The following is a 27,508-nucleotide window of genomic DNA, read 5'->3' as shown; positions in this document are numbered from 1 at the left end:
AGGCGGTTTCAGGCTGTACGTGGCTTGTTAGTGGATGGAACATCAGTAGTTGACCACATATTCTGAGATGTCCAATAATAACTGCAGCAAGTCTATAATTTTTTTGGGGGTGGGCCATGCTGCACAGCTTGTGGGATCTCAGTTCTGTGACCAGGGTTTGAACCCAGGTCACAGCAGTGAAAGCCCAGAATCCCAACCACTAGACCACCAGGGAACTCCCAGCAAGTCTATAATTCTAAAGCAATCTGTAACCCTTCAGGAATGGACACATTTGGATTGCCCAGTTTTAAGGATAGCTAATAATTTACTCTTTTAGTGCTGTATAATTTTAATTTCACTGACAACACTTTTTAGAACTTTTTCTACTGTGTATCATTTACCTCCTCAATTTGATAATAGAGTATACTGACCACCGGAAAATTCTTGATGACCTGTCCTCCTATGTTGTGACTCATGAGACTAGATGACATACAGTATTATGACTGTTTATTGTAGTTCCGTGGAGACTAATTGTTATAGGTTTTTAATAGCATATGATTATTTACCCCATAAGAAATAGCCTCACACTGATGTACTCCCGAGTTTTCAGTCATTACTTCTCCTTATAGTTTTGTACTTGCCTATGGCAGATACTTTGTTTCCTTTAATTTGTTTCTTCTAATTTGTTTCAGGGGTAGAAGTCCAATAACCCTGTGTCAAGAGAATTAATAGACTCTTAGATTCATTCTTATCGGTAAAGGGGAAGAGCCCAACATCATGATATTGTCATGACGATTCTGTGAGATTGATTTGGGGGACTCTGTGTTCTCTTATGTTTACTCCCTGGCTCTCATCTGGTTTAAAGCCAAGTAACACTAAAAGGTACTGGATTTTAGATTGGAGAGTTGTTTAAGGAACTACTTAGATACCAACTAAGGTCAGTTCGATTCTTATTACAAAAGAAATCTGAAATTCTTAACGCTGGGTTTGCTTTAATATTTTGAGCTGAGGACTCAAATGTTACAGGACTTCACATATAGAACAAAAATGTATGAGGTACCCTTATTTTGGGGGTGAGGAGAGACAGTAATACTTGCTAGGAAACTTACATTTTAGTTAAGGTGAGGTTGAACTGGTTTTGATTTTAGATTGGTAATTTCTGGCTGACACCAGCTTCACAGGAGAAGAATGAAAAGACCCATTTTGACCACTGATGAAAACAGGTGTATTAGGTCTCTTTTCAGGTCCTTTACTGGAGGGCCGGTTCCTCATTCTCCCAACAAACAAATACCTGAGCTGAGAACTGGAGTTACAGGTACTTCCAACACACATACACACCCAGGGGACTTTATTTCATTCCCTTTCATGGCATTTTCCAAGTTCTAGGCAGCAGCATGGTTAAAGGAGTTCAGTATGTTTACACAGGCACTTGTATAATAGTTCTATCAGAATTCTTGGTCCTTGGGTTTCCCCTCTGTTTTTGTGCCTTCTTTCTCCTCCTTAGAGGGGTTAGGACACTGCTTCAGATTTCCTTTCTAGTTGTCCTGACATAGGGTGTGGCAGTCTGTAGGTGGTTATTATACCCAATGGGACTTAAGGGTCATTAAGTATTGTTTACTGGCCAGTGTCTCATATATTGGAACCCAGGCAGTAGTAACTGCTGACATGACCCACCGCAGAACTGGAGAAACTTTGACTACAGCGGAGCTCTGGGAGGCCGTTTGCTGAGAAGGGGAGCCCAAGCTCTAGAGTTACCGATCTGCTTGCTCTCTTTGCCTCACCAGCTAGCCCTGCGACCTGGGATAATCCTCTGTCAGCCTCCAGGCCACACTTATGAAAGGATGTTAAAGTCCCTCCCTCACAAGCTCCTTGCAGAGATAATGGCTGAGGCTCCTGGGAGGTCCTCCCTAAATGATTATCCCCGTGGATCTGGTAGGAAGCCATAAGTTAACAGAAGAGTTGAGGCTAACTCTTCTCCTTTATGTTCTCTAAAAGACTAAATCAGTAAATGCTCATTATAGAGTAAATCCACCAGGCTTTGACCTCCCAAGCTTTAAGAAGCCAGCAGCCACCACCCACGCTGTTAGGGGAAGCAACCTCAGTGTACTCGAAATTAAACCACGCACATTAATGATTCACCCATTCTACTTAGACCTGACCGAGACCAGCAAGACAGGACCAAGAGAAGCTGGTAGCAACAGGATCTGATCAAATGAAAAGTGCAAGAGGGAAACCCAGATAGCAGCTGAATGGCCTCTAATACCTGCAAGATGGTCTGCTTCTGAAGGTGACATTGTCCACGTGGGTCGTGACAAGGGAATCAGCAGAGCCACACGGTGAGCTGCCAGGCAAGGGTTCGGAAGAACAAGTTCCACACCTGTAACAATGAACCCTCCTGGCCGAGCACAGGCACATTTGATGGGAGCTGAAATGAGGAACTGGCCTCTCCCCTCCTTAGAGACTTTTCCAGTTATTTGTTTATGAAAAAGCCTAAGGGGAAGCGAGTTCAGAATCTAAGACGGCCTAAGAAAAAGTCAGGTGATTTGTTGCTACTGAACAGTAGCAACAGACTGATCCAATACAGAAATGATGCAGATGTGGCTTTTTACTTCCCCTTCAGGTGCTCAGTGATCATCACTGTTAGTTCAGTGAGTCAGTTCTAGGTTTCGTATCTGTTTATTTTCTCCAAAGTTCTGAGAAGTCATTCCTTTCAGCCTTACTTTGCTTACATCCTAAAACATTTTGTTTGGATCTATTTACTTAGTGGAATGTTTTGATAAGCATTGAATAATAGAGGAAATGATCACTGCACTTGGGAACACATTTGTGAGCATTAGTTTTCAAGTAGTTAAAAGGCAGATGGAAAGGGATTTGTATCTACCAGCATTCTCATTAGAGCAGTACCCCAGAGAACCTTTATTTGGTGTCTAGGTGGAGATATGGCATACATTCCCAAGAATGTACGCAGCCTTAAAAGATATTTCTGCAGACTCTTTACAAAAACAAATTCAAACGACTTATAATTCAGTCTAATTTCCTGAAGTTGTCATTGTTTAGAATCATTACAGATACTTGCTGTGAAGGTTTCTTTAGGTCAGTGGTTCTCAAAGTGGGGTCCCTGGGTCAAAAGCATCAGCACCACTTGCGAACTTGTTTGAAAGGCGAATTCTTGCCCCTTCCCACCTCCTGCATTGGAATCTCTGGGGGTGGGGCCCACAGTCTACGTTTTAACAAGCCCTACCTGTGATTCTTACATGTGTTAAAAATTTGAGAGCTGCTGCCTTAGGGAGTAAAAAGGTCTAATTTATAGATGTTGGCTTTGTGATAACCCTTGCATCTGTCTTTAATCCTCTCATGTTGGTCTTATTAGAACGTCATTTACTTAGAACTTTGAAAAATGACTCGACCTTCTCCCTTTACCGCCATTGTCACTGTCACTGCCAAAGCCAAAACGCAGTATCAAGGGCATTTCTCTATTTTGCCAGCATGGAGCCAGCATAAAATAGTCTGAGCTCCTGCCAAAGCTGTCTAGAAAGGAATTGTTTCACTTTGGGAAGAAAGAAAAATGAATAAAGTATTTTAGCTTTTGGTTTGTGGAAACGAAGGTCGTACTTCATCTGCAAGTCCCCTCACGCACACAAGATTGTAAAGCCGTCTCTCCTGGGGGATAATGATAATGGGATATTTGACACCCATCCCAAAATTTCCAACCTCTGGTTGTATCTTAAATAAGAAAATTAAGAGTGTACAGAAAGCTCACAAAGGATTATCAGGAATAAAAATTGTGCAACCTCTAAAGAGTAAAAGGGACAGGGAAGCATTGGATGGGGAAGGGATACCATGATGGAAAGGTGATCCTGGGGGGTCAGCTTCTCCTTCAGGACCTAGGGCAACTCCTTGAAACCAAGGTGGCCCTTTATCTCTAAGTGTGACACACAGATGTTCTCTCCAGGACTTCGGAAGGGGCAGCTTTTCTTATGTTTTTGCCTCCTCCTTACTTGATCGTGGTAAGTCTTCATTGGGGAGAAAACCACTTGGGATGTGCCCCTTACAAAGTCTAAAGCCTGACAAGCTCTTTTTGTATCATGAATACCTAGATCTGAGGCTGTAAGCTGTGGAATTCTGACTGGTCTTCCAGCTTTTTTTAAAATTAATTGTTTAAAATTGGAGTGGAGTTGATTTACAATATTGTGTTAGTTTCTGATGCACAGCAAAGTGAGTCAGTTATACATATACATATATTTGCTCTTTTTTAGATTCTATTCCCATATAGGTCATTACAGAGTATTGAATACAGTTCCCTGTGCTATACAGTAGGTTCTTATTAGTTATCTATTTTATAAATAGTAGTGTGTATATGTCAATCCCAATCTGCCAGTTTATCCCTCCCCTACCTTTCCCCCTTGGTAACCATAAGTTTCTTTTCTATGTCTGTGTGGCCTTCCAGCTTAAAAAAAAAAAATCTGACATTAAAAATTAGGAGATTTTATAGAAAATTTTGGATTGCAAGGATTTTAGAAAAATTAACCATTCTGGCAACACTACATTCATATTCCCACAATTCCATATCTATATAAAAGGACTAGATTTGAGGACAGGCTCCCTGTTTCAGGTAGGACAAGCAGTGACCAGTTCACCATAATCTCTGCTTCTCCCACAGTCTTCCTGACATAGGCTGGTGCTGGCTCTCATTTATTTTCATGCTTATAGAGTTTTATTTCTTGTAACAGAACCACAAAGAATGGCCCCAAAGCAGAAACAACCCCAGTGTCCATTTCAATAGAATGTCCATCATCAACAAATACATTGATATATTAAACTCTGAAAGTGAAGGAACAATTTCTCTAGTCCCAAACGTGATGTTCAGTGAAAGAAGCCAGACTGTATGTTTCTATTTATAAGAATGACAAGAATGGGCCAAGTTAATCTATAGTATTAGAAGTTAGAATTGAAATTTTTATCTTTGGGGAGTGGCAGTGACTGTGAGTCAGGAGTGTGACTTCTGAGATGCTTGTATGTTCAATCTCCTGACCTGTGTGCTGGCACCTGGGTGTGTTGTCTTTGTGTCATTCACTGTGTGCAGTTTTCTGTTTACGTATGCTTTGCTTGAATAAAAAAAAGAGTGTGCCTGTGCAAACAGATTATATCCTGGTTTGCTTACTTGTTTACATGACTTGCTGGCCAATACAGGTCTTTGAATTGAAAAATTTCTTTAAAAAATTGTTTTCCTAGTGTTTGAAAAGAGGTGTGATTTTTATTTATTTATTTATTTATTTTTTTGCGGTACGAGGTTCTCTCACTGTTGTGGCCTCTCCCGTTGCGGAGCACAGGCTCCGGACGCGCAGGCTCAGCGGCCATGGCTCACAGGCCCAGCAGCTCCGCGGCATGTGGGATCTTCCCAGACCAGGGTACGAACCCGTGTCCCCTGCATCAGCAGGCGGACTCTCAACCACTGCGCCACCAGGGAAGCCCAAGAGGTGTGATTTTTACTTGAGCTATATTTTAGGTTTTAGGGTTATAGAAGTCCAGTGCAACCATGTTTAAAATGATTAATTTCAATGCCTCCAGATACATCTCAATATCTTTGAGTTGTTTATTCAAGAAAGTTTTCTGAGCAGTACATATTCTGAGCCGTTTCGTATCTGCTGTAGCATATGAATGCTGGATATAGAATTCTTGCACCACAATATTTTCTTCTAAAAGTCTGTAGACATTTTTATAAGATTTTCAGTCAGTGGTATTTGAGATAGGAAGCCAATAGACTATTTGCTCTTTAGTGGGTACTTTAAACTTTAAATATTTTTCCTTGTGATGTTGTACATATTGTTTAACTATTAAATTTGTTTCTATATTTTTTCTTTTAAAAATTGATTTTTTAATACTTGAAGCTAGAAATGTTCAATCAGCATATGTCAGAGTGGGTTCAGTTTTGCCTAGGATCTGGTGTGTACTCTCAATTACTTAAAATACTTTCCCCAAATAAGAATTTTTTTTCTGTTATTTGACAATTCTCTCTCTTTCGGTAGTTCTCTTTCTTTAGGGGACATCTGCTATTATCTCATCTTCTCTCTACATTATTTTCATTGCTTTTACCTTCTCCCTTGTAGTTGGGGATAATTTCTTGACATCATGTACTATTTTGCTTGTTCCATTTTCTGTGGAGTGCAAACTACATTTAACTGCTTCTATAATGACTTTAACATCCATTTTACTTTTAAGATAAAGAGGACTGTTCCACTGCAATTCTTTTTTATTGTAAATGTTTCCTTTTTCATGATGACAGACTCTAGGTTCTTGAATCACGTTGAAATATGAATTATTTAGTGTGTCATAAACTGAGGTATATGATACACTCAACTATACACTTGTGGTCTAAAAATTAAAGTAAAAAAAATCCTGAATCAGATAATTTGTAATTTTTCTATTTTTTGAAATAACTCTATTTCAAAGAAAGGTAGCTCTACTTGGTCATCTTAGAATCTTTTACATTATTCTTATGATGTGTAGACTATTTTACTGAGTTCTGTAGTTATTCTATTTGCTATTCTTGTAGAGGGATATATTTGCATGCTTGGTGTCCAAGAAAGCATTGGACTGTGTTCTGATAATGTGTGGGTTTATGACAAGATATCTCAAGTAGAATTTGTTTGAAAGAAGAAATGAGAAAAATACAATTAAGTCATCAGATTGCTTGCTCAGTGATTTTTAAGACTAAAAGGCATGGAGAAGTATCTAGAGCCACAGCTACAGTCACAACCAGCTCTTTGTGCCATTGCACAAATGCAGGGCAGAGCAGCTCCCCATCACGCTCAATCTTCTGCTTGCTGAGACTTTTTTTTGGTTTTGTTTTGTTTTTCGTTTGTTTGTTTTGTTTTTTTTTGTGGTACATGGGCCTCTCACTGTTGTGGCCTCTTCCGTTGCGGAGCACAGGCTCCAGACGCGCAGGCTCAGTGGCCGTGGCTCACGGGCCTAGCCACTCTGCGGCATGTGGCACGAACCCGTGTCCCCTGCATCAGCAGGCAGACTCTCAACCAGTGCGCCACCAGGGAAGCCCTGCTGAGACTTTTTGCAAGAACGAAGTCTGAGGCCTTCCAACACAGAAGCTGTTATCTATCGGCTGAGGTGAGAGGATCCTAAGGGCTGGGCTTACCAGTGAGTTCTCAATGCCCTCTTTTCTGAGTCTTAGGATAGCACCAAACTCACCTCTTTAGGTTGGGGTTTCAGTAAACATTTGTTAGTAGCCTCCCTGGATCCATGACCTCTTCCCCTTTCCAAAGAGTTGTGACTTCCATTTAGGTTTTATGTTTCCATCATGATCTTCCATGCCCAGCTTGAAGGGTGGAACACATGGCTTCCAACCCCCTGGCTGCAAGGATTGTTTAGAAGATGGCATGTAAGCTAAGCCAGTCCAATCAATGTGCCTCTCGGGAATTTTACTGAGAATACAGGACAAAGACCGTCTTTCCTGATGGATGTGAAATAGTAGGCACGTGGCACTGGAACTGTTGGCAGCTGTCTTGAGACCATAGGGGTGAAGGAGCCAGTCTTAGGACATATCTGACACCAAGGCTGGGAGAGTGGAATTAGAAAACAAAACAAAACAAAACTGGGCTTTAGTGACGTCATTGAGTAGCTGAAATAGTCCTCATTGAACTCCAGAAAGACATTCTTCTGCATTTACCTTTTCCCAAGTCATTAAGTTTCCTTTATTGTTAAGCCACTTTGAGTCATGCTTTCTTTACTTGCATACAGATGGGTCCTCAGTAGTATAGTGGTGTCATTGGGGGTCTATTAGTTCTTCTCCCTACCATCTAGAAACATTGTTCTCAGGAAGAGGGCAGCCTTCATCATCTTTCTTTGATCCAGGACCTCTTAGACTATATCTGGAGAATAAATTCCTGTAGATTTCTGATATGTAGGTGGCACCAGTCCTTGATTTCCAGTGGTTATGCAGCTGTTTTCCAATATGATTGTTTTGTTGGTCACTGTATTAGTTTTCTATTACTGCATAACAAATTACCATAAATTTAGTGGCTCAAAACAATGGACACTGATTATCTCAAGTAACTGGATTAGGAGACTGAGCACAGCTTACCTGAATCTTCTGCTCACTGTCTCACAAAGCTGCAGTCAAGGTGGTGGCTGAGCTGCATTCCTTTCCGGAGTTCAGGGTCTTCTTCAGATTTCATGTGGTTGGAAGAATTCAGTTCCCTGTGGTTGAAGGACTGAGGCTCTAGGTCCTAGGGCTCACCTACTTTTCCCTGCCACATGCTCCTCTCCATAGGCAGTTTGCTTTCAAGGCTAGCAGGACAGCCTTTCCATCCAGTCTGGTAAGATGGAGTCTTGTAGATGTATTGTAGCATAAACACAGGAGTGACATTCCATCACCTTTGCCATATTCTACAGGTTAGAAGCAAATCACAAGTCCCATCTACACTATCAGGGAGGGGGTTACTCAGTGTGACTTGGGGGTCACATTAGGCTGTGTCCACCACAGTCATTTCAATAGTAATTTAGTTTCTTTAGAATTGGGTTGTGGCTAAGATATGCCCCCAACCTTTCACACCGTATCTTTTACTCTTTGACATCAGTTTGGCCTGAAGAATGGTTTTAGTGTTTCTGAGAGAGAGAGGCCAGTGTGGAAAAGTGGAAATAAACCAAGCAACTGATCATCATAGAAACCCGGGAGGAAGGCACAGCTAAGGTTTCACAATTCCTTAGGCTGCCCTGGCTCTGTGGCAGCCCATCTGTGTTTGCCAAGACCCAACACAGGCACTGTGGAATGTATTTCTTCAGTTTAATTTTACTGTGGGCTGCTTTGAATTTTACTCTGATATTCAACAGGGGCTCACAGTAATGCTCAGACTTACCTGAATGAATTTGTTCTCATGTTGACTAAACCAGCAAGTCGCCTACCTTGGAAAGTGTGGAGATGAGATTTAGGTGTGAAATTCATTTCTGAATAGTGCTGAAGTTCTAAGCTGCTGCTGATATACCCAGCATGTTTCATCCAGTTAAACTCAACCCGTTTTTAGTGATGATATTTTTCAAGTGACTGAGTTTGCCTCCCTTGTCAGAATTCTAGCTGTGAAGAAGTTAATGACTACAATAACAAGCTTGGAAATGAGTTTTAAAAGCCCAGTGGGGTGGCGGGGAAGGGGGGGGGGAAGCAAGCCTGTGGATTTTATTTTTAACTGTAGTAAAGCTAGAACAGATAATTTGGATGAAATTTTTTCTGCTTCTGGTTCTTCTCTGTGACCCATTGTAAGACTTCATCCACTTCCCTGTGATCTCTGTTCTCAAGTCATAATTCTAGCATGATTATGTCAAAATTAGCTCCACAGTAGCCAATTGTGGTGTTACAAACAGAGAGTTAAGACTTCAGGTGGTGAGTAAGCAGAAGCAGCAGGAGCCCTAGAAACAGAGAAGCATAAACCTTCTGCTCGTCTGAAAAATGTTCCTGAGGACAGCAGAGTGAGGAAAGAGAGAAAACATGGTTTGTTACATAAGCCAGAATTATTTCTAAATGGAAGGAAGATGGATCTAATTTTCTCAAATGACATTCGTGAAATTGTTCTCAAGCAAAGGAACTCTGTGAGATGGGTCATATTACTGTCACATTATATATGGATGTAAAGCTTTTTCAAAATGAAATATATACTATTTCCTGTACCACCTATTATATAAAGACAGAGTCATCTTTAAACTTTTATGACCAAAAAAGCACTTTACCTGATTTTATTGTCTTTGCATGCAGAAATACTTCTCAGGTTATTGTCCATGGGACTATATAACCTGAAACTCATGTGTGTGTGGAATAGCCTAGTGAGTGCATTTATTGGGGAATAATCAGTGCACAAGGCTGATTATATCATATTAGAAAGTTAAATAGTCACTCCCAATTAATCGGTTTTATTTCTTTGTCAGAGGTTGCTGTATTCGGCGGCTATGCATTTTGTTTAACCCTAGGAGTGCCCTTTGTGGGGGGTTAAAGACTCAGCATCTCACAGGGTCAAACAAATTAACTCAGGAAAGGTTACAGGGGTCCATAGGGCCTGACTGAAAAAAAATCAATGCTTTATATTCTTATTTTCTGCTTTTCATAGATGAGGAGAATTTTAGAAATATGTAGTATACTTTAATTTTAATGCTGTTTGTGACAAAGATTCTCCTGCTTTCTTTCCGGGCAAGATGGGGAAGTGTGGGCTAAATTGGAGTTCACGTAGGTTAATGGGGATCAGTTGTACCCCAAGAGGGCTCATGTGAAGGACAGGCTATAGAGGGGGGCCACAAGTTCCTGCTTTTGGTCTGTGTTGATCAACGTTTTTATCAATGTTTGTATGATGGAATAGAAGTCCTGTTCATCACATTTGTGGATGCCACAGTGATAGATAGTGTGGCCAGTGAAATAGACAAATGAATCAAAATTACACAAGACAACCCATTCGCTGATGAGAGTAATGAAAGAAATCCAAGAAGATGGTATATGACTGGGATACACACTGAAAGTGATTTAAGTTTTTCTTTATTTTAATTTTAGATATTAAAAATGTTTAAAAATCATACAAAAAAGAGAAAAGTTTCTCATGTACTCACTTTCTAAATGCTAATATTTTGGCTGTTTTCTTATAGACTTTTTAAAGTGTGTGTATACATGCTCATACATATATTTAGATTTATATATTTTGGATGCACATAATTAATATAGAAATATGTTGCCCTGTGGGAAAATATTACAGGTAAAGTTAAGTCTTGCTGTGGTCTGATGTGCCCCCCGCCCCTCTTTCCTATGTTGAATCCTAACTTCCAGCGGTGATGGTATTAGGAGGTAAGGCCTTTGGGAAGGTGACTAGGTCATGACCAAGAGTCACCACATTAGAAGAAATGAACTGTTATCACTCAGGAAATTCCAAGAGATTTAGGAGTTCTGTGTCAGGAACTGGGGTCAAAGACCAAATGTTAGAACAAAAGATGCTCTGAGCACCCCTGGTGCTTAGGAAATTATAAGAGTTTTAGGAGTTCTGTGTCAGGAACTGGGGGCAGATATGTCTCTGTCTCTGTCTCTATTTCTGTATCTAGGTATCGTTATTTCACAAGTTTACCTACCACTGTGCATATTTTAATGTAATTGTGCCTCTATTGATATCACTGTCTCCCAATTTGTAGCAGGACATTGCCAGATGAGAGTGATTTTCTTCTCCTCCTCCTCCTGGTGTGGAATTTTTTTCCTTTGGCTGGAGTGGGGCTGATTTTCCTTCTGCCTTCCCCTCAACACAGAACGAGACTTGGTCAGTCCAAAAACTTTATCATCCTGGCTGCGTGTGATTGGTTAGGAGTTGACAGGTGTTACAGTCCAGGTCAATCAAGACTTTTGCTGTAGTTCAAAGAAGCAGATGCTCCCTGTTCTTCAGTCACATGCCTTGAAGATGATGTCAACTGGGATTTCCTCACGACCATATTTGCTTTTATGTGGGAGACCTTCCCCAAGTCAAGTCACTCAAGGAAAATAAAACTTATGGATCCCTGAAGCCAGTTTTAATCCCTTACATTTAATCCCTTACATTTCCCAGCTAGGTAATATATTCTCCCTTTTAAAGCCAGCGTTAGCTGGGTTTCTATCATAGGTAACCAAAAGAGTCCCAATTGATACAGAAGTAAAATATAGTCAAGAGAAATGGAGAGATTTAACTTGTATAAATTTAGCTGAGGGTATATGAGAACTATCTTCCTGTGCTTAAAGAATTGTTGTGTGGAATTTATAGTGGTAGACTTATTATAAATGACTTCATCCCAGAATTAGATTGTGATTTAGACACAAACTTTAGCCCTAAATAAATAAAAATTTGTAACACTTAGGGCTCTCCAAAAAAAATGACGGTCTGCTTTGTAGGTATTCAAAAGGCCAGGTCCTAGAGCAGTAACAATAACAAGAAACTCCTATACAAAGGATACCTGTGGGTGTGGCTCAGCTCCTGGTCCTCAGGTTCTTAAGACCAGTGGTAATAACACAGAGGAAGTCCCCATTGGAAGATCAGGGCCTCCAGATTGGGGCACAGCCAAAAGATGGCGACCCCAGTGTGTTGATGTCTCTAGGAAGGGAAAGAGTAGTCAGGAGAACGAGCTGGGCTAAGGTGACTGGGGAGCTGCTGATGCACTGCAATGGGGCTTAGTTATTCTAAGAATACAAATTTTTTTAACATTAATAATTAATACATTTCATGTAATTAACAACATTAACAAAGGAGAAGAATCAGGAAATTCTGTGATCATCTGTTGCCAGTATTGCTTTGTTCCATTTTCTCTCTCTCTCTCCCATCCTTCTCAGACTCCAATTATGTATGTTTTGATTATGTCCCACATGTCTGTTATATTCTGTTATTTCCATCGTTACCCCCACTCCCTCTTTTTTTAACTTTAGGGCTTCATTTTGGAAATTTTTTTTTTGCCACATAGCATGTAGCATGCAGGATCTCAGTTCTCCAATCAGGGATCAAACCCGCACCCCCTGCAGTGGAAGTGCGGACTCTTAACCACTGGATCGCCAGGGAAGTCCCATGTTAGAAAAAAAAATTTTTTTTAACATCTTTATTGGAGTATAATTGCTTTACAATGGTGTGTTAGTTTCTGCTTTATAACAAAGTGAATCAGCTATACATATACATATATCCCCATATCTCCTCCCTCTTGCGTCTCCCTCACACCTTCCCTATCCTACCCCTCTAGGTGGACACAAAGCACTGAGCTGATCTCCCTGTGCTATGCGGCTGCTTCTCACCAGCTATCCATTTTACATTTGTTAGTATATGTAAGTCCATGCCACTCTTTCACTTAGTCCCAGCTTACCCTTCCCCCTCCCCGTGTCATCAAGTCCATTCTCTACGTCTGAGTCTTTATTCCTGTCCTGCCCCTAGGTTCTTCAGAACCATTTTTTTTTTTTTTTTAGATTCCATATATATGTGTTAGCATGTGGTATTTGTTTTTCTCTTTCTGACTTACTTCACTCTGTATGACAGACTCTAGGTCCATCCACCTCACTACAAATAACTCAATTTCGTTTCTTTTTATGGCTGAGTAATATTTCACTGTATATATGTGCCACATCTTCTTCATCCATTCATATGTCGATGGACACTTAGGTTACTTCCATGTCCTGGCTGTTGTCAATAGAGCTGCAGTGAACATTGTGGTACATGTCTCTTTTTGAATTATGGTTTTCTCAGGATATGTGCCCAGTAGTGGGATTGCTGGGTCGTATGGTAGTTCTATTTTTAGATTTTTAAGGAACCTCCATACTGTTCTCCATAGTGGCTCTATCAATTTACATTCCCACTAACAGTGCAAGAGGGTTCCCTTTTCTCCACACCCTTTCCAGCATTTACTGTTTGTAGATTTTCTGATGTTGGCCATTCTGACTGGTGTGAGGTGATACCTCACTGTAGTTTTGATTTGCATTTCTCTAATGATTAGTGGTGTTGAGCATTCTTTCATGTGTTTGTTGGCAATCTGTATATCTTCTTTGGAGAAATGTCTGTTTAGGTCTTCTGCCCATTTTTGGATTGGGTTGTTTGTTTTTTTGATATTGAGCTGCATGAGCTGCTTGTCAATTTTGGAGATGAATCCTTTGTCAGTTGCTTCATTTCCAAATATTTTCTCCCATTCTGAGGGTTGCTTTTCGTTTTGTTTCTGGTTTCCTTTGCTGTGCAAAAGCTTTTAAGTTTCCTTAGGTCCCATTTATTTTTGTTTTTATTTCCATTTCTCTAGAAGGTGGGTCAAAAAGGATATTGCTGTGATTTATGTCATAGAGTGTTCTGCCTATGTTTTCCTCTAAGAGTTTTATAGTGTCTGGCCTTACATTTAGGTCTTTAATCCATTTTGAGTTTATTTTTGTGTATGGTGTTAGGGAGTGTTCTAATTTCATTCTTTTACATGTAGCTGTCCAGTTTTCCCAGCACCACTTATTGAAGAGACTGTCTCTTCTCCATTGTATATTCTTGCTTCCTTTACCAAAAATAAGGTGACCGTATGTGTGTGGGTGTATATCTGGGCTTTCTATCCTGTTCCATTGATCAGTTTTTCTGTTTTTGTGCCAGTACCATACTGTCTTGATTACTGTAGGATAGTCTGAAGTCAGGGAGTCTGATTCCTTCAGCTCCGTTTTTCTTTCTCAAGATTGCTTTGGCTATTCGGGGTCTTTTGTGTTTCCATACAGGTTGTGAAATTTTTTGCTCTAGTTCTGTGAAAAATTCCATTGGTAATTTGATAGGGATGGCATTGAATCTGTAGATTGCTTTGGGTAGAATAGTCATTTTCACAGTGTTGATTCTTCCAATCCAAGAACATGGTATAACTCTCCATCTGTTTGTATCATCTTTAATTTCTTTCATCAGTGTCTTATAGTTTTCTGCATACAGGTATTTTGTCTCCTTAGGTAAGTTTATTCCTAGGTATTTTATTCTTTTTGTTGCAGTGTTAAATGGGAGTGTTTCTTTAATTTATCTTTCAGATTTCTCATCATTAGTATATAGGAATGCAAGAGATTTCTGTGCATTAATTTTGTATCCTGCTACTTTACCAAATTCATTGATTAGCTCTAGTAGTTTTCTGGTAGGGTCTTTAGGATTCTCTATGTATAATAACATGTCATCTGCAAACAGTGACAACTTTACTTCTTTTCTGATTTGGATTCCTTTTATTTCTTTTTCTTCTCTGATTGCTGTGGTTAAAACTTCCAAAACTATGTTGAATAATAGTGGTGAGAGTGGGCACCCTTGTCTTGTTCCTGATCTTAGTGGAAATGGTTTCAGTTTTTCACCATGGAGAATGATGTTGGCTGTGGGTTTGTCATATATGGGCTTTATTATGTTGAGTTAACTTCCCTCTATGCCTACTTTCTGGAGGGTTTTTATCATAAATGGGTGTTGAATTTTGTTGAAAGCTTTTTCTGCATCTATTGAGATGATCATATGGTTTTTATCCTTCAATTTGTTAATATGGTGTATCACATTGATTGATTTGCGTATATTGAAGAATCCTTGCATTCCTGGGATAAATCCCACTTGATCATGGTGTATGATCCTTTTAATGTGCTGCTGGATTCTGTTTGCTAGTATTTTGTTGAGGATTTTTGCATGTATGTTCATCAGTGATATTACTTGTAATTTTCTTTCTTTGTCACATCTTTGTTTAGTTTTGGTATCAGGGTGATGGAGGTCTTGTAGAATGAGTTTGGGAGTGTTCCTCCCTCGGCTGTATTTTGGAAGAGTTTGAGAAGGATAGGTGTTAGCTCTTCTCTAAATGTTTGATAGAATTTGCCTGTGATGCCATCTGGTCCTGGGCTTTTGTTTGTTGGTAGATTTTTAATCACAGTTTCAATTTCAGTGCTTGTGATTGGTCCTTTCATATTTTCTGTTTCTTCCTGGTTCAGTCTTGGAAGGTTGTGCTTTTCTAAAAATTTGTCCATTTCTTCCAGGTTGTCCATTTTATTGACATAGAGTTGCTTGTAGTAGTCTCTCACGATCCTTTGTATTTCTGCAATGTCAGTTGTTACTTCTACTTTTTCATTTCTAATTCTATTGTTTTAAGTCTTCTCCCTTTTTTTCTTGATGAGTCTGGCTAATGGTTTATCAATTTTGTTTATCTTCTCAAAGAACCAGCTTTTAGTTTTATTGATCTTTGCTATAGTTTCCTTCATTTCTTTTTCATTTGTTTTTGATCTAATCTTTATGATTTTCTTCCTTCTGCTAAATTTGGATTTGTTTTTGTTTTTGTTTTTGCGGTACGTGGACCTCTCACTGTTGTGGCCTCTCCCGTTGCGGAGCACAGGCTCTGGACGCACAGGCTCAGCGGCCATGGCTCCCGGGCCCAGCCACTCCGCGGCATGTGGGATCTTCCCGGATCGGGGCACGAATCCGTGTCCCCAGCATTGGCAGGCAGACTCTCAACTACTGCGCCACCAGGGAAGCCCACTTTGGGGTATTTTCGTCCTTCATTCTCTAATTGCTTTAGGTGTAAGGTTAGGTTGTTTATTTGAGATGTTTCTTGTTTCTTGAGGTAGGCTTGTATTCCTATAAACTTCCCTCTTAGAACTGCTTTTGCTGCATCCCATAGATTTTGGGTCGTCGTGTTTTCATTGTTATTTGTTTCTAGGTAGTTTTTGATTTTCTTTTTGATTTCTTCAGTGATTCTTTGTTATTTAGTAGTGTATTGTTTAGCCTCCATGTGTTTGTATTTTTTATTGATGTTTTCTTGTAATTGATATCTAGTGTCATAGCTTTGTGGTCGGAAAAGATATCTGATACAGTTTCAATTTTCCTAAATTTACCAAGGCTTGATTTGTGACCCAAGATATGATCTATCCTGGAGAATGTTCCGTGAGCACTTGAGAAGAAAGTGTACTCTGTTGTTTTTGGATGGAATGTCCTATAAATATCAATTAATTGATATACATCTTGTTTAATGTATCATTTAAAGCTTGTGTTTCCTTATTTATTTTTCTTTTGGATGATCTGTACGTTGGTGAAAGTGGGGTGTTAAAGTCTCCTACTATGATTGTGTTACTGTCGATTTCCCCTTTTATGGCTGTTAGCATTTGCCTTATGTATTGAGGTGCTGCTATGTTGGGTGCGTAAATATTTACAATTGTTGTATCTTCTTCTTGGATCGATCCCTTGATCATTATGTAGTGTCCTTCTTTGTCTCTTGTAACAGTGTTTATTTTAAAGTCTATTTTGTCTGATATGAGAATCGCTACTCCAGCTTTCTTTTGATTTCCATTTGCATTGAATATCTTTTTCCATCCCCTCACTTTCAGTCTGTATGTGTGCCTAGGTCTGAAGTGGGTCTCTTGTAGACAGGATATATATGGGTCTTGTTTTTGTATCCATTCAGCCAGTCTATGTCTTTTGCTTGGAGCATTTAATCCATTTACATTTAAGGTAACCATTGATATGTATGTTCCTATTACCATTTTCTTAACTGTTTTGGGTTTGTTATTGTAGGTCTTTTCCTTCTCTTGTGTTTCCTGCCTAGGGAAGTTACTTTAGCATTTGTTTTAAATGTGGTTTGGTGGTGCTGAATTCTCTTAGTTTTTGCTTGTCTGTGAAGGTTTTAATTTCTCCGTCAAATCTGAATGAGATCCTTGCTGGGTAGAGTAATCTTGATTGTAGGTATTTCCCTGTCATCACTTTAAATATGTTCTGCCACTCTCTTCTGGCTTGAAGGGTTTCTGCTGAAAGGTCAGCTGTTAACATTATAGGGATTCCCTTGTAAGTTATTTTTTGCTTTTCCCTTGCTGCTTTTAATATTTTTTCTTTATATTTAATTTTTGATAGTTTGGTTAATATGTGTCTTGGCATGTTTCTTCTTGGATTTATCCTGTATGCGACTCTCTGCACTTCCTGGACCTGATTGACTATTTCCTTTCCCATATTAGGGAAGTTGTCATCTATAATCTCTTCAAAAATTTTTTCAGTCTCTTTCTTTTTCTCTTCTTCTTATGGGACCCTTAGAATTCAAATGTTGGTACGTTTAATGTTGTCCCAGAGGTCTCTGAGACTGTCCTCAATTCTTTTCATTCTTTTTTGTTTATTTTGCTCTGCAGTAGTTATTTCCAATATTTTATCTTCCAGGTCACTTATCCGTTCTTCTGCCTCAGTTATTCTGCTATTAATTCCTTCTAGAGAATTTTTAATTTCATTTATTGTGTTGTTCATGATTGTTTGTTTGCTCTTTTGTTCTTCTAGGTCCTTGTTAAATGTATCTTGTGTTTTCTCCATTCTATTTCTAAGATTTTGGATCATCTTTGCTATCTTACTCTAAGTTCTTTTTCAGCTAGACTGCCTATTTCCTCTTCATTTGTTTGGTCTGGTGGGTTTTTACTTTGCGCCTTCATTTGTTGCATATTTCTCTGTCTTCTCATTTTGCTTAACTTACTCTGTTTGGGGTCTCCTTTTCTCAGGCTGCAGGTTCGTAGTTCCCGTTATTTTTGGTGTCTGCCCCCGGTGGCTAAGGTTGGTTCAGTGGGTTGTGTAGGCTTCCTGGTGGAGGGGACTGGTGCCTGTGTTCTGGTTGATGAGGCTGGATCTTGTCTTTCTGGTGGGCAGGACCACGTCTCGTGGTGTGGTTTGGGGTGTCTGTGACCTTATTATGATTTTAGGCAGCCTCTCTGCTAATGGGTGGGGTTGTGTTCCTGTCTTGCTAGTTGTCTGGCATAGGGTGTCCAGCAGTGTAGGTTGCTGGTCATTGAGTGGAGCTGTGTCTTAACGTTGAGATGGAGATCTCTGTGATTGCTTTCGCTGTTTGATATTATGTTGAGCCGGGAGGTATCTGGTGGACCAATGTCCTAAACTTGGCTCTCCCACCTCGGAGGCACAGGCCTGACACCCGGTTGGAGCACCAAGACCCTGTCAGCCACGTGGCTCAGAAGAAATGGGAGAAAAAAAGAAAGAAAAGTAAAATAAAATAAAATAAAGTTATTAAAATAAAAAATAATTTTTAAAATTGTTTAAAATTTTTTTAAAGTGTAAAAAAAGAAAAGAAAAAAAAAGAATAGAGCAGCCAAACCAAAAAAAAAAAAATCCACCAATGATAACAAGTGCTAAAAACTATACTAGAAAAAAGAAAACAAAGCAACCAAAATGGACATACAGCACCCCAGGACATATGGTAAAAGTGAAGTTATACAGGCAAAATCACAGAAAGAAGCATAACATACACACTCACAAAAAGAGACAAAGGAAAAAATATGTATATCTCTGTTCCCAAAGTCCACCGCCTCAATATTGGGATGATTCGTTGTCTCTTCAGATATTCCACATATATGTGGTACATCAAGTTGATTGTGGAGATTTAATCCGCTGCTCCTGAGGCTGCTGGGAGAGATTTCCCTTTCTCTTCTTTGTTCGCACAGCTCCTGGGGTTCAGCTTTGGATTTGGCCCCGCCTCCGCGTGTAGGTCGCCTGAGGGCGTCTGTTCTTCGCTCAGACAGGACAGGGTTAAAGTGCAGCTGATTAGGGGGCTCTGGCTCACTCAGTCTAGGGGGAGGAAGGGGTATGGAGTGTAGGGTGAGCCTGCGGCCGCAGAGGCCAGCATGACATTGCAACAGCCTGAGGTGCGCCATGTGTTCTCCCGGGGAAGTTGTCCCTGGATTACGGGACCCTGGCAGTGGCAGGCTGCACAGCCTCCCTGGAGGGGAGGTGTGGATAGTGACCTGTGCTTGCACACAGGCTTCTTGGTGGCTTCAGCAGTAGCCTTAGCATTTCCTGCCTGTCTCTGGTGTCCGCGCTGATAGCCGCGGCTTGCGCCCATCTCTGGAGCTCGATTAGGTGGTGCTCTGAATTCCCTCTCGTCGTGTACCCAGAAACAATCGTCTTTTGCCTCTTAGGCAGGTCCAGACTTTTTCCCGGACTCCCTCCCGGCTAGCTATGGTGCACTAGTCCCCTTCAGACTGTGTTCACGCAGCCAACCCCAATCCTGTCCCTGGGATCTGACCTCCGAAGCCTGAGCCTCAGCTCCCAGCCCCCAGCCCCTGCCCACCCCGGCTGGTGAGCAGACTAGCCTCTCAGGCTGGTGAGTGCTGGTCAGCACTGATCCTCTGTGTGGGAATCTCTCCTCTTTTCCCTCTGCACCCCTGTTGCTGCACTCTCCTCCATGGGTCCCAAGCTTCCCACTGGCCAACCCCCTGTCTCCAGCAGTGAAGGGGCTTCCTAGTGTGTGGAAACTTTTCCTCCTTCACAGCTCCCTCCCAGAGGTGTAGGTCCCATCCCTATTCTTTTGTCTCTGTTTTTCTTTTTTCTTTTGCCCTACCCAGGTACGTGGGGAGTTTCTTGCCTTTTGGGAGGTCTGAGGTCTTCTGCCAGCGTTCAGTAGGTGTTCTGTAGGAGTTGTTCCACATGTAGATGTATTTCTGATGTATTTGTGGGGAGGAAGGTGATGTCCACATCTTACCCCTCCGCCATCTTGAAGGTCTCTCTCCATTTTAGAAAATTTTACTTGACCTATCTTTGATTTCACTAACACTGTCTTCAACTTCTGGTCTGTCATCAGACCCACTCATGAGTACTTAATTTCAGATATTTTGTTTGTTCAGTTGTAGAATTTCCATTTTTTATTTTTTTAATATAATTCTGTGTTATCTTTTCCTCATCTTTCTTCCATTTTCATGAACACATTTATTAGATTTATTATGTTATTTTAAAGTTTTTGTCTGCTAACTCTAATATCTGGATCATATGCAAGCCTGATTCTATTGTCTCTTTTTTCTCTTGGTTACTAGCCACTTTTTTCATGCTTGTTCACATGCCTTGTAATGTTTGATTGGGTGTCACACATACATTGTATATAAAAGAAGCAATTTTTTTTTTTTTTTTTTGCGGTATGCGGGCCTCTCAGTATTGTGGCCTCGCCCATTGCGGAGCACAGGCTCCAGACACGCAGGCTCAGCGGCCATGGCTCACGAGCCCAGCCACTCTGCGATAGGTGGGATTTTCCCGGACCGGGGCACGAACCTGTGTCCCTTGCATCGGCAGGCGGACTCTCAACCACTGCGCCACCAGGGACGCCCAGAAGCAATATTATTTTTGACAAGGAGTATTTGTCTTTTCCTCTGGCAGCTAGATTGATGTGTTAATCACCCCAATCTAATCAGATTTTATCTATGTTAGTTAGGGTTGGGTAGCAACTTCGGTTACATTCTGTCTTCTGTTTTCAGATGTCTCAAGGATGAGATCTCTGGTATGCTTGTTACAGAGCGCTCACTCTAGTGGAGTTTTGTTGCCTAAGAATTGTGGTGTGGGGATTGCATTCAGTATTTCTACCCCACCTCTGCCTCCCGCTGCCTCTGCACTTGGCACATGCCTTATGGGAAAAATGATCATGCATTTGGGGCTGTTTTGGATTTCGTCTGTCATGCCAACTCATGTGACTATCAAAAGCTGGGCTGACTTTTCTCGCCACTAACAGTGTCCCTTTGCCTATGTCAAGCTGGTTCTCAGCTCATACCAGATTGAGCTTATGTCCTCAGGGAAGAAAATAGCTAACAATCTGAGTTCCCATAGGAAGGTCTTTTCATTTTTCTTTTCATTTGCAGCTGGAATGATGGCTTGCTGCTATTACTATCTCCTACCTAGACGAAAGGGATGTCTTGGCCCCAGTAGTTCATAGCAGCTTCCCCTAACCACCTCTACTCTGAATTCATACAGAGCCAACATGCTTAACCACCTCTAAGTCATTTGGAACTCACAAACAAATGGACATGCAAACAACCTTTTGGCACTTATTTTTTAATCTCCCAGGACCATGTACATGCAAGTTACAAATCAACAAGATAAAAACAATTGAGCATGTCCTATATTTTAGGGTCTAAGCCCTTTCTCAAAAACTCCATGAGGAGGGCATCATTACATCCTTGTTTTACAGATGGAGAAACTGAAGCTCCAAGAGGTAAAGTATGTTGTCCAAAGTCACTCAGTTCTCAGCTAGTGGCAGAGCTATAATTCAAACCAGCTTTATCTGACTTCTTTTCTTCTTAATCATTATATGATAAACATTTATCAAAAAAAGGACATTGGATGTTATAAATCAGAAGGCATAATAATGGTGCCTTGTTATACAAAACAAATTTATCTGCACTGAAAAGCAGATGTACGTATGTCCATACACTACCATGTTAAACTCTCATTTAAAGCCATACTGAGAAGAACATGTGAATAATGTCTTGACATTTATCAGGAAAAATCCTTCATATAATTTATTTCTGGTATTATTTCAAATGAACTCTTGCTATTCAATATGTGGTTAAATTTTAAAGTGTTTAAGTCCCAATATTTAAGCACTAATTTGACTTCTTCATCGTTTCTCATCAGCAGAACCATGTATTTTTTAGCTTGTAGGAAAGATTTAAAAGCAGTTTTAATTCAGGGTTTTCATAGAGTAAGGCTAGACTTGCTAAGTTTTGTTAAGTTTTAGTTGTAGCTATATGTTTCCTGATATTAGTATCACCCAGAGATGAGGGACATGGAAGCATCCTTCATGCATTCATTGTTCCTGCATGTTTTCCTTGGTTCTAAGTGTGGTTTTACTTACATGTTTTTCAGACACAATTGTCTCATTAGAAGGTCCATGGCTGTGTTATCCTGGGCTCATTGTATATATTTTCTCACATTTTAATTGTTTTAGCTTCTAGGTGCCCTTGGTCAAAACTCCTGTGAGTGCTTCCTTCCTTTCTCATGGTTTTGCCTGCAGAAAAATCAGTCTCAGAAATTTCCAGCTAGCAGAGAACAAAGGGAAAGTCACAGAAAATACAAATGGTGACAATATCTGTTCCTCCTGGAGCAAGCTTCTCAGGGGAATGAACTTCTTAGGCTCCACAGGCAGCAGAGAATCAAAAACTGGGAGGAAGGTACGGAGTCACCAGGGTGAATCCCTTCATTTTTCAGGCACAGAAACAAAGCCCAGAGAGTAAATGATTTGCCCAAGATAACTTAGCTTCTTGTGTGATGCTGATATTAAAACCTGGGTTCAGTGTTCTTTCCAAAGATCATTACTGACCAAGCCCTTGTTATGAAGCCACTCAGAGTAATGCCAGGAGGATGACACCACCATTTATATTTTGTGACTTGTTCCTTCATAGATTAACATTTCAGGAATCCTCATTTTTACCTTGACATTTCAGGTCAAGACAAGACATCCAAGGACCTTATAACCATTATCTGTGACATCAAAGAACTTAATGGTAACATTTTTTCTGGTGGCTTTGTCTTTGACCCTTTTTTAAAGAATTTTATATCATGCGAAGGTCTGAGCAACACAGAGAGATCATTCTAATCAGAACTGGAGAATTGTCTCAGTATCCAGTCTTGTGTAAGTCCACAGAACCTGTACTGAGCTAAAGAAATAGTGAGAAACAGTACCTTTTGGTGTGTGAGAAGCAAAATGAAGGTGCAATCATAAAATATCTCTATTTTATGGATTTATTTATTTAATATTTATTATTTTTTATTTTATGGATTTATTTGACTATTTTAAAAATTTGATCTGGTTCCCCCACTTCTTACATTATCTCTGATATTTGGCTCCCATAAGCTTACTGTACTGATTCTAATAGTTGGTTCATTAGCCACAGTACTTCCTAATCAAATAGTGCCTCTAAAATATACCAGTAGAAGTCTATTCAAAGGCATGTTTAGTTTATACTTTGCTTATCTTCTTTACCCTTTTTATTATGATCCAGTGTTATAAAAGTTCCATATTGGAGGTAAAGTTGTACTGAAGTTAACATGCTAATTTACTAGTTACATTTAACAAGCATTTAAATAATAACAAAAACAGTGACAAAAACAGCCAGCAACAGTAATAACAACAATCATAGGTTCTTACTTTGTGTCAGGATTTAGAGACAAAAAGATGAATAAGACACTGTCATTGCCAATTTGCAGGCCCCTTGAAGACAGGCCTGGGTCCCATTTATTTAACTCTTCCTTCCAGCACCTGGCCCTGTTCATGTTTGCAGCAGAATTGGGTTTGGCTAAGCAGAGAGGAGGCAGAGGCCTTTTCAGTAAAATTTGCAGTTGAGTATGAGGAGGGCTTGTAGAGGAAGGAGGTGGGCATGAAGTGGCGGCCAGACAGAAGGGTTACGCTGCCAGGGAAAGTTCAGCAGAGGCGGGGTCAGCCATATCTCTTCATTGACAAGGCCAGGATGAGGCAGCGCCCTAAGGTGGTTTATGTAGGGACCCTGGTGCCCAGGAGAGGACATCGGAGAGAGCCAGACACTGCATTTTAGCACAACTCCCCAGCATCCTGGAGTAAGAAGAATAAAATGAGGATGGTGATGATGATAGCTTTTATTTATTGATCATTTAATATGCACCAGCTACTTTCCATACATAATCTCTTTGAATCTGTTTGCCAGAGGCTCACACACTTAATCTGGGCTGCAAGTTTATTTTGTTTGAGTTTAATTGACTTGCTCGAGGTCACATGGCTAGTTTAATTGACTTGCTCGAGGTCACATGGCTAGTAAATAGCAGAACCAGGTTTAATCCCAAATATGTCCGATCTAGTCTGTGTACAGATAGCCAGACTGCCCTCCCTCCCTAAATATTCTTCCTAAGACACCTTCACAATTGGCTGTTCTTGGTCAAAGTCTATTCACAGTTGGGAGTGTCACAGGGGTGAGATCCCCTATTCTATTTTAAAACAGAGGAAAACTATCAACTGCAAAATCTTAATTAGCAGATAATCAAAATTATTGACAGACAACACAGCAGACACAAGAGAGCCATCCTCTTACCCCTGCTTCACACCTCCTGGTCACATCACAGTTAAGGAGCTTCCTAAAGGGTCAAGGAAATGGTCTGGAGAAATGTTGAACCTGAACTCTGCGGTCTTCTTTTGTTCTGAATACACATTTGTTGCTAGTGTGGAGAGTTATTTATGTGTTGATAAATGATCTTCTATATTTCTTGTCTCTGCACTGAGGTTGTAAAATAATTTCCTGCTCAAAGATAGCTTCTCGTTTCCTATAGAATGGATCCAAGATCTCTTCCATCCTCCACATTCTGGCTCCAGTGTGCTTTCCCAATCTTTTTTCTCATTTCTATCCCTTTAGTTCTGGGTCTGAAACAAGCATTTTCCCCTGACATATACCTGTACCTCTTCTTTGCCCATGCTGTCCCCTTTGCCTGGAATGCCCTTTTTAAATCCAACCTCCTCACTTAAGATTTCATCAGTATCTGTAACTGGAAGTAATCCTGTTCTTTCTATCTAAAAACTCTATTTTATCTTCTTGGGCTTATCACAACAACCTTGTAATAATACAGCTGTAGCAAGGTATTTAGTGGATTACTTTAACTGGCTGGCACTGAAATAACCCTTAGGAAGGTAAACACACTGATATATAGATAAGGTACATGTAGGAAGAAAATGGTGCTGGCTTCAGCGGGAGCCAGGAGAACAAAGGTGATGGGTATACTCTTTTGAAGGAGACAATGAGATGAACGTCTCTGAGCTTTTGAGAAGAAAAATGGAAGGAGAGAGAGGACAGAGAAGTGAGAGGGGTTTTGTGTGCAGTTAGAAGCCAAGCAGACATGTACTGTGGCTGGTTTTACTCAGGGGTGAAGTGGCTAGTTGAAGTTCCTAGATGCTTGGTTAGCTAAAGGTATATTAATAGAGAAATCTAATGTCTAACCTGAACCTACAATTTAGTTTGAAGTGGAATGCACCACAAGATGTTAACCTCTCCTTTGTAAACCCACGGTAAATTAAACTATAACCAGAAATCTTTTTGGTGTGTGGTCATGTACATTTGTGTGAAAATATCAGAGAGGGCTGAGTTTCATGTCTCTGTTGCAGTGGTACCAAACTGAGCCAGCTTAGGAGGCAAAACAAGAGCCTGGAGCCAGGCATGACCACATCAATGACCCACTGAAAGTGACAGAAATCTTGGGTGCAGCGTTAAACCTTGGAAGGTGGCTCAAGCCAACCTCAGTTAGGTTCCAGGAGAGAGTTATTTGTGTACTTACCTTATTTACTAAATGACACGCTCCTGGAAGACAGAGCTCATACATATTTCGTTCATCTAAAAGATCTTATGATGTAATATTCGTGATAATAGTAAAAATAATGAAGACGATACCATTGCATCATTGTAGACACATTGTAGGTATATTAGATTCCATCTACTGAGCACTTGCAAATGACAGAAAGAGGCATGGACTCAAAAGATCTAGATTTGATTTCCAGGTTTTCTATTTTCTAGTGATGTAACTTTAGGCATTTTTTCCCCATGAGTCTCTGATTTCACATCTGCAAAATGGAAAAACACCAGCTCTAACTCATAGCTTGTTGTGAACATCAAGTTTAACTGTTCACTCAAGTATTACTGTGACCTTCTACTTGCAGAGGTTTCCCTCCTCAGTGTGTCCCATCTCCTCCACTGCAGTCTCCCTGCTGTTTTTTCCCTAATCGTGGGGGCATGCTGTCATCCCTCTTGACATCACCCTGGATGACTTGGTTGTCTTAGCTTGGTCCTGACTGCTTTCTATCCAGTGGTTGTCCCACGATGGCAGGGATAAGGGCTTTCATTTAAAAAGTATTGAAATGTTTTTTCTTAAGCCTCCAAACCTGGTCAGCACACTCTTAATTTCATCCTGTGCTCTTAAAGTTATGCTCTTTGCATTTTACCCACAATTAATGCTTGATACAAAGTCAGGCTAAGCTGGGAGGAGAGAGAAGTTCAGTGACACTGTGGTATCGAACTCAAAGCTCCATCACCATCCTGTGTCCCTGGTACTGCTCTGGTTCTCCTTTCTCCAAGGATGTATGCCTTCCCTGCCTGGTCTAGTGCCCAGAGCTTACAGGTTGGGGTCTTTGTTCTTTTCTTGCTTGGGAGTCAGTCTTAGAGGCTGACTGTCAACTATAATCTGCCACTGTTCTTGCGTTCAGAACAATCCTTGACATGCCTGATTCCAGAGCAGACACTGAGAACAGGTTTCTTTTTAGGAACTTGTAACACCTGGGTATTTCTTCTCTCTTCAATCAAAGTAATATCCATTGTCAGAGAGCAGAGATAATTTCCAGGTGGGTCTCTGTTTTCCTTAGCAAACATTTGTTGAACACTTATTTTGTCCTGGACATGTTACTAAGTGTTGCAGAAGCATTATCTTAATTCTGTATAAACCCTGTGAAATAAGTACTCTTGGTGTCCCCATTTTACTGGGGGTAACCAAAGCCTAGAGGAGTTAAGTTACTTGCCCAAGGTCACACAGCAAAGAGTGGATTTGGATTTGAACCCAGGTCCTCTGACTCTAGAGCCCTTTAACCATTTTGCTCTTCTGCATGTGGCTCTGGGCTCTGGGCCTTTATCCACAACTTTCCAATAGGGCTGGATGTGGAGTGATAGGATTCAAGCGCATCAACGTGATGATAATATTATCCTAGGCTTGTCCAGAGATTCCATTCTGAACCAAGGAGTGTTGCAGAGGATCAGGACAAAATCAGGAACTTCTGTGGAGATTTTGGGACAATCCAAGTAGGCCCTTATAACACGCACCCTCTGACTTCGTGAGCTTCTTGATCCCCAGTTCATGTGCTTTGAATGTAGGGACTGGGTCCTAGGTTTTAGTAAGCCCTTTGAGCCTGCAGCGAAATGGACAAGGCCAGCCTAACGGTGAGGGGTTCCAGTTCTGTGGGGTTACGAAGTCCTCCTGGAGATGGCCAGGCTTTGCTATTTTGTTGTTCTTGGTGTGCAACAGAGGAATTGCCGAGGTGACAAACCCTCATAGATCACCTGGTCCCAGTCCCCTCATTCAGCAGCTGTGCATAAGCAAGCACAACATGCCTCAGCACTGCGTTGCCTCCTTTTTAAACGTAACCTGGCTGTCTGTTTTTCCATCTCATTTGCATAGATGGCTCTAATTAGACTGAAATTGTACCATGTGGAAACATTGTGAGGAAAGGGTCAATCTGGCCACAGTTTCGTACACACTGCTTGTTTCTGGAATGTGCAAATGTGATCCCTAAAGCATGAAAGTCA

General features: G+C 40.6%; 1 protein-coding gene across 1 annotated transcript in view; it reads right to left on the bottom strand.

The window, feature by feature from the left end:
- Positions 1 to 3,405, bottom strand: part of PLEKHG7 (pleckstrin homology and RhoGEF domain containing G7) — a gene marked incomplete at both ends in the record, with an annotated part of 76,708 nt that extends 73,303 nt beyond the window's left edge. The window contains 2 exon segments of the mRNA XM_082636306.1: positions 1,735 to 1,908; positions 3,400 to 3,405. Coding sequence (XP_082492432.1) covers positions 1,735 to 1,908; positions 3,400 to 3,405 — 180 coding nt within the window.
- Positions 3,406 to 27,508: the final 24,103 nt, after the last annotated feature.

Source organism: Mesoplodon mirus (assembly GCF_964341445.2).
Source record: "Mesoplodon mirus genome assembly, chromosome: 11".
In the NCBI taxonomy this organism is placed as follows: domain Eukaryota; kingdom Metazoa; phylum Chordata; class Mammalia; order Artiodactyla; family Ziphiidae; genus Mesoplodon; species Mesoplodon mirus.
Note: the sequence above shows the minus strand (reverse complement) of the source record. Positions and strands in the feature narration are given on the sequence as shown.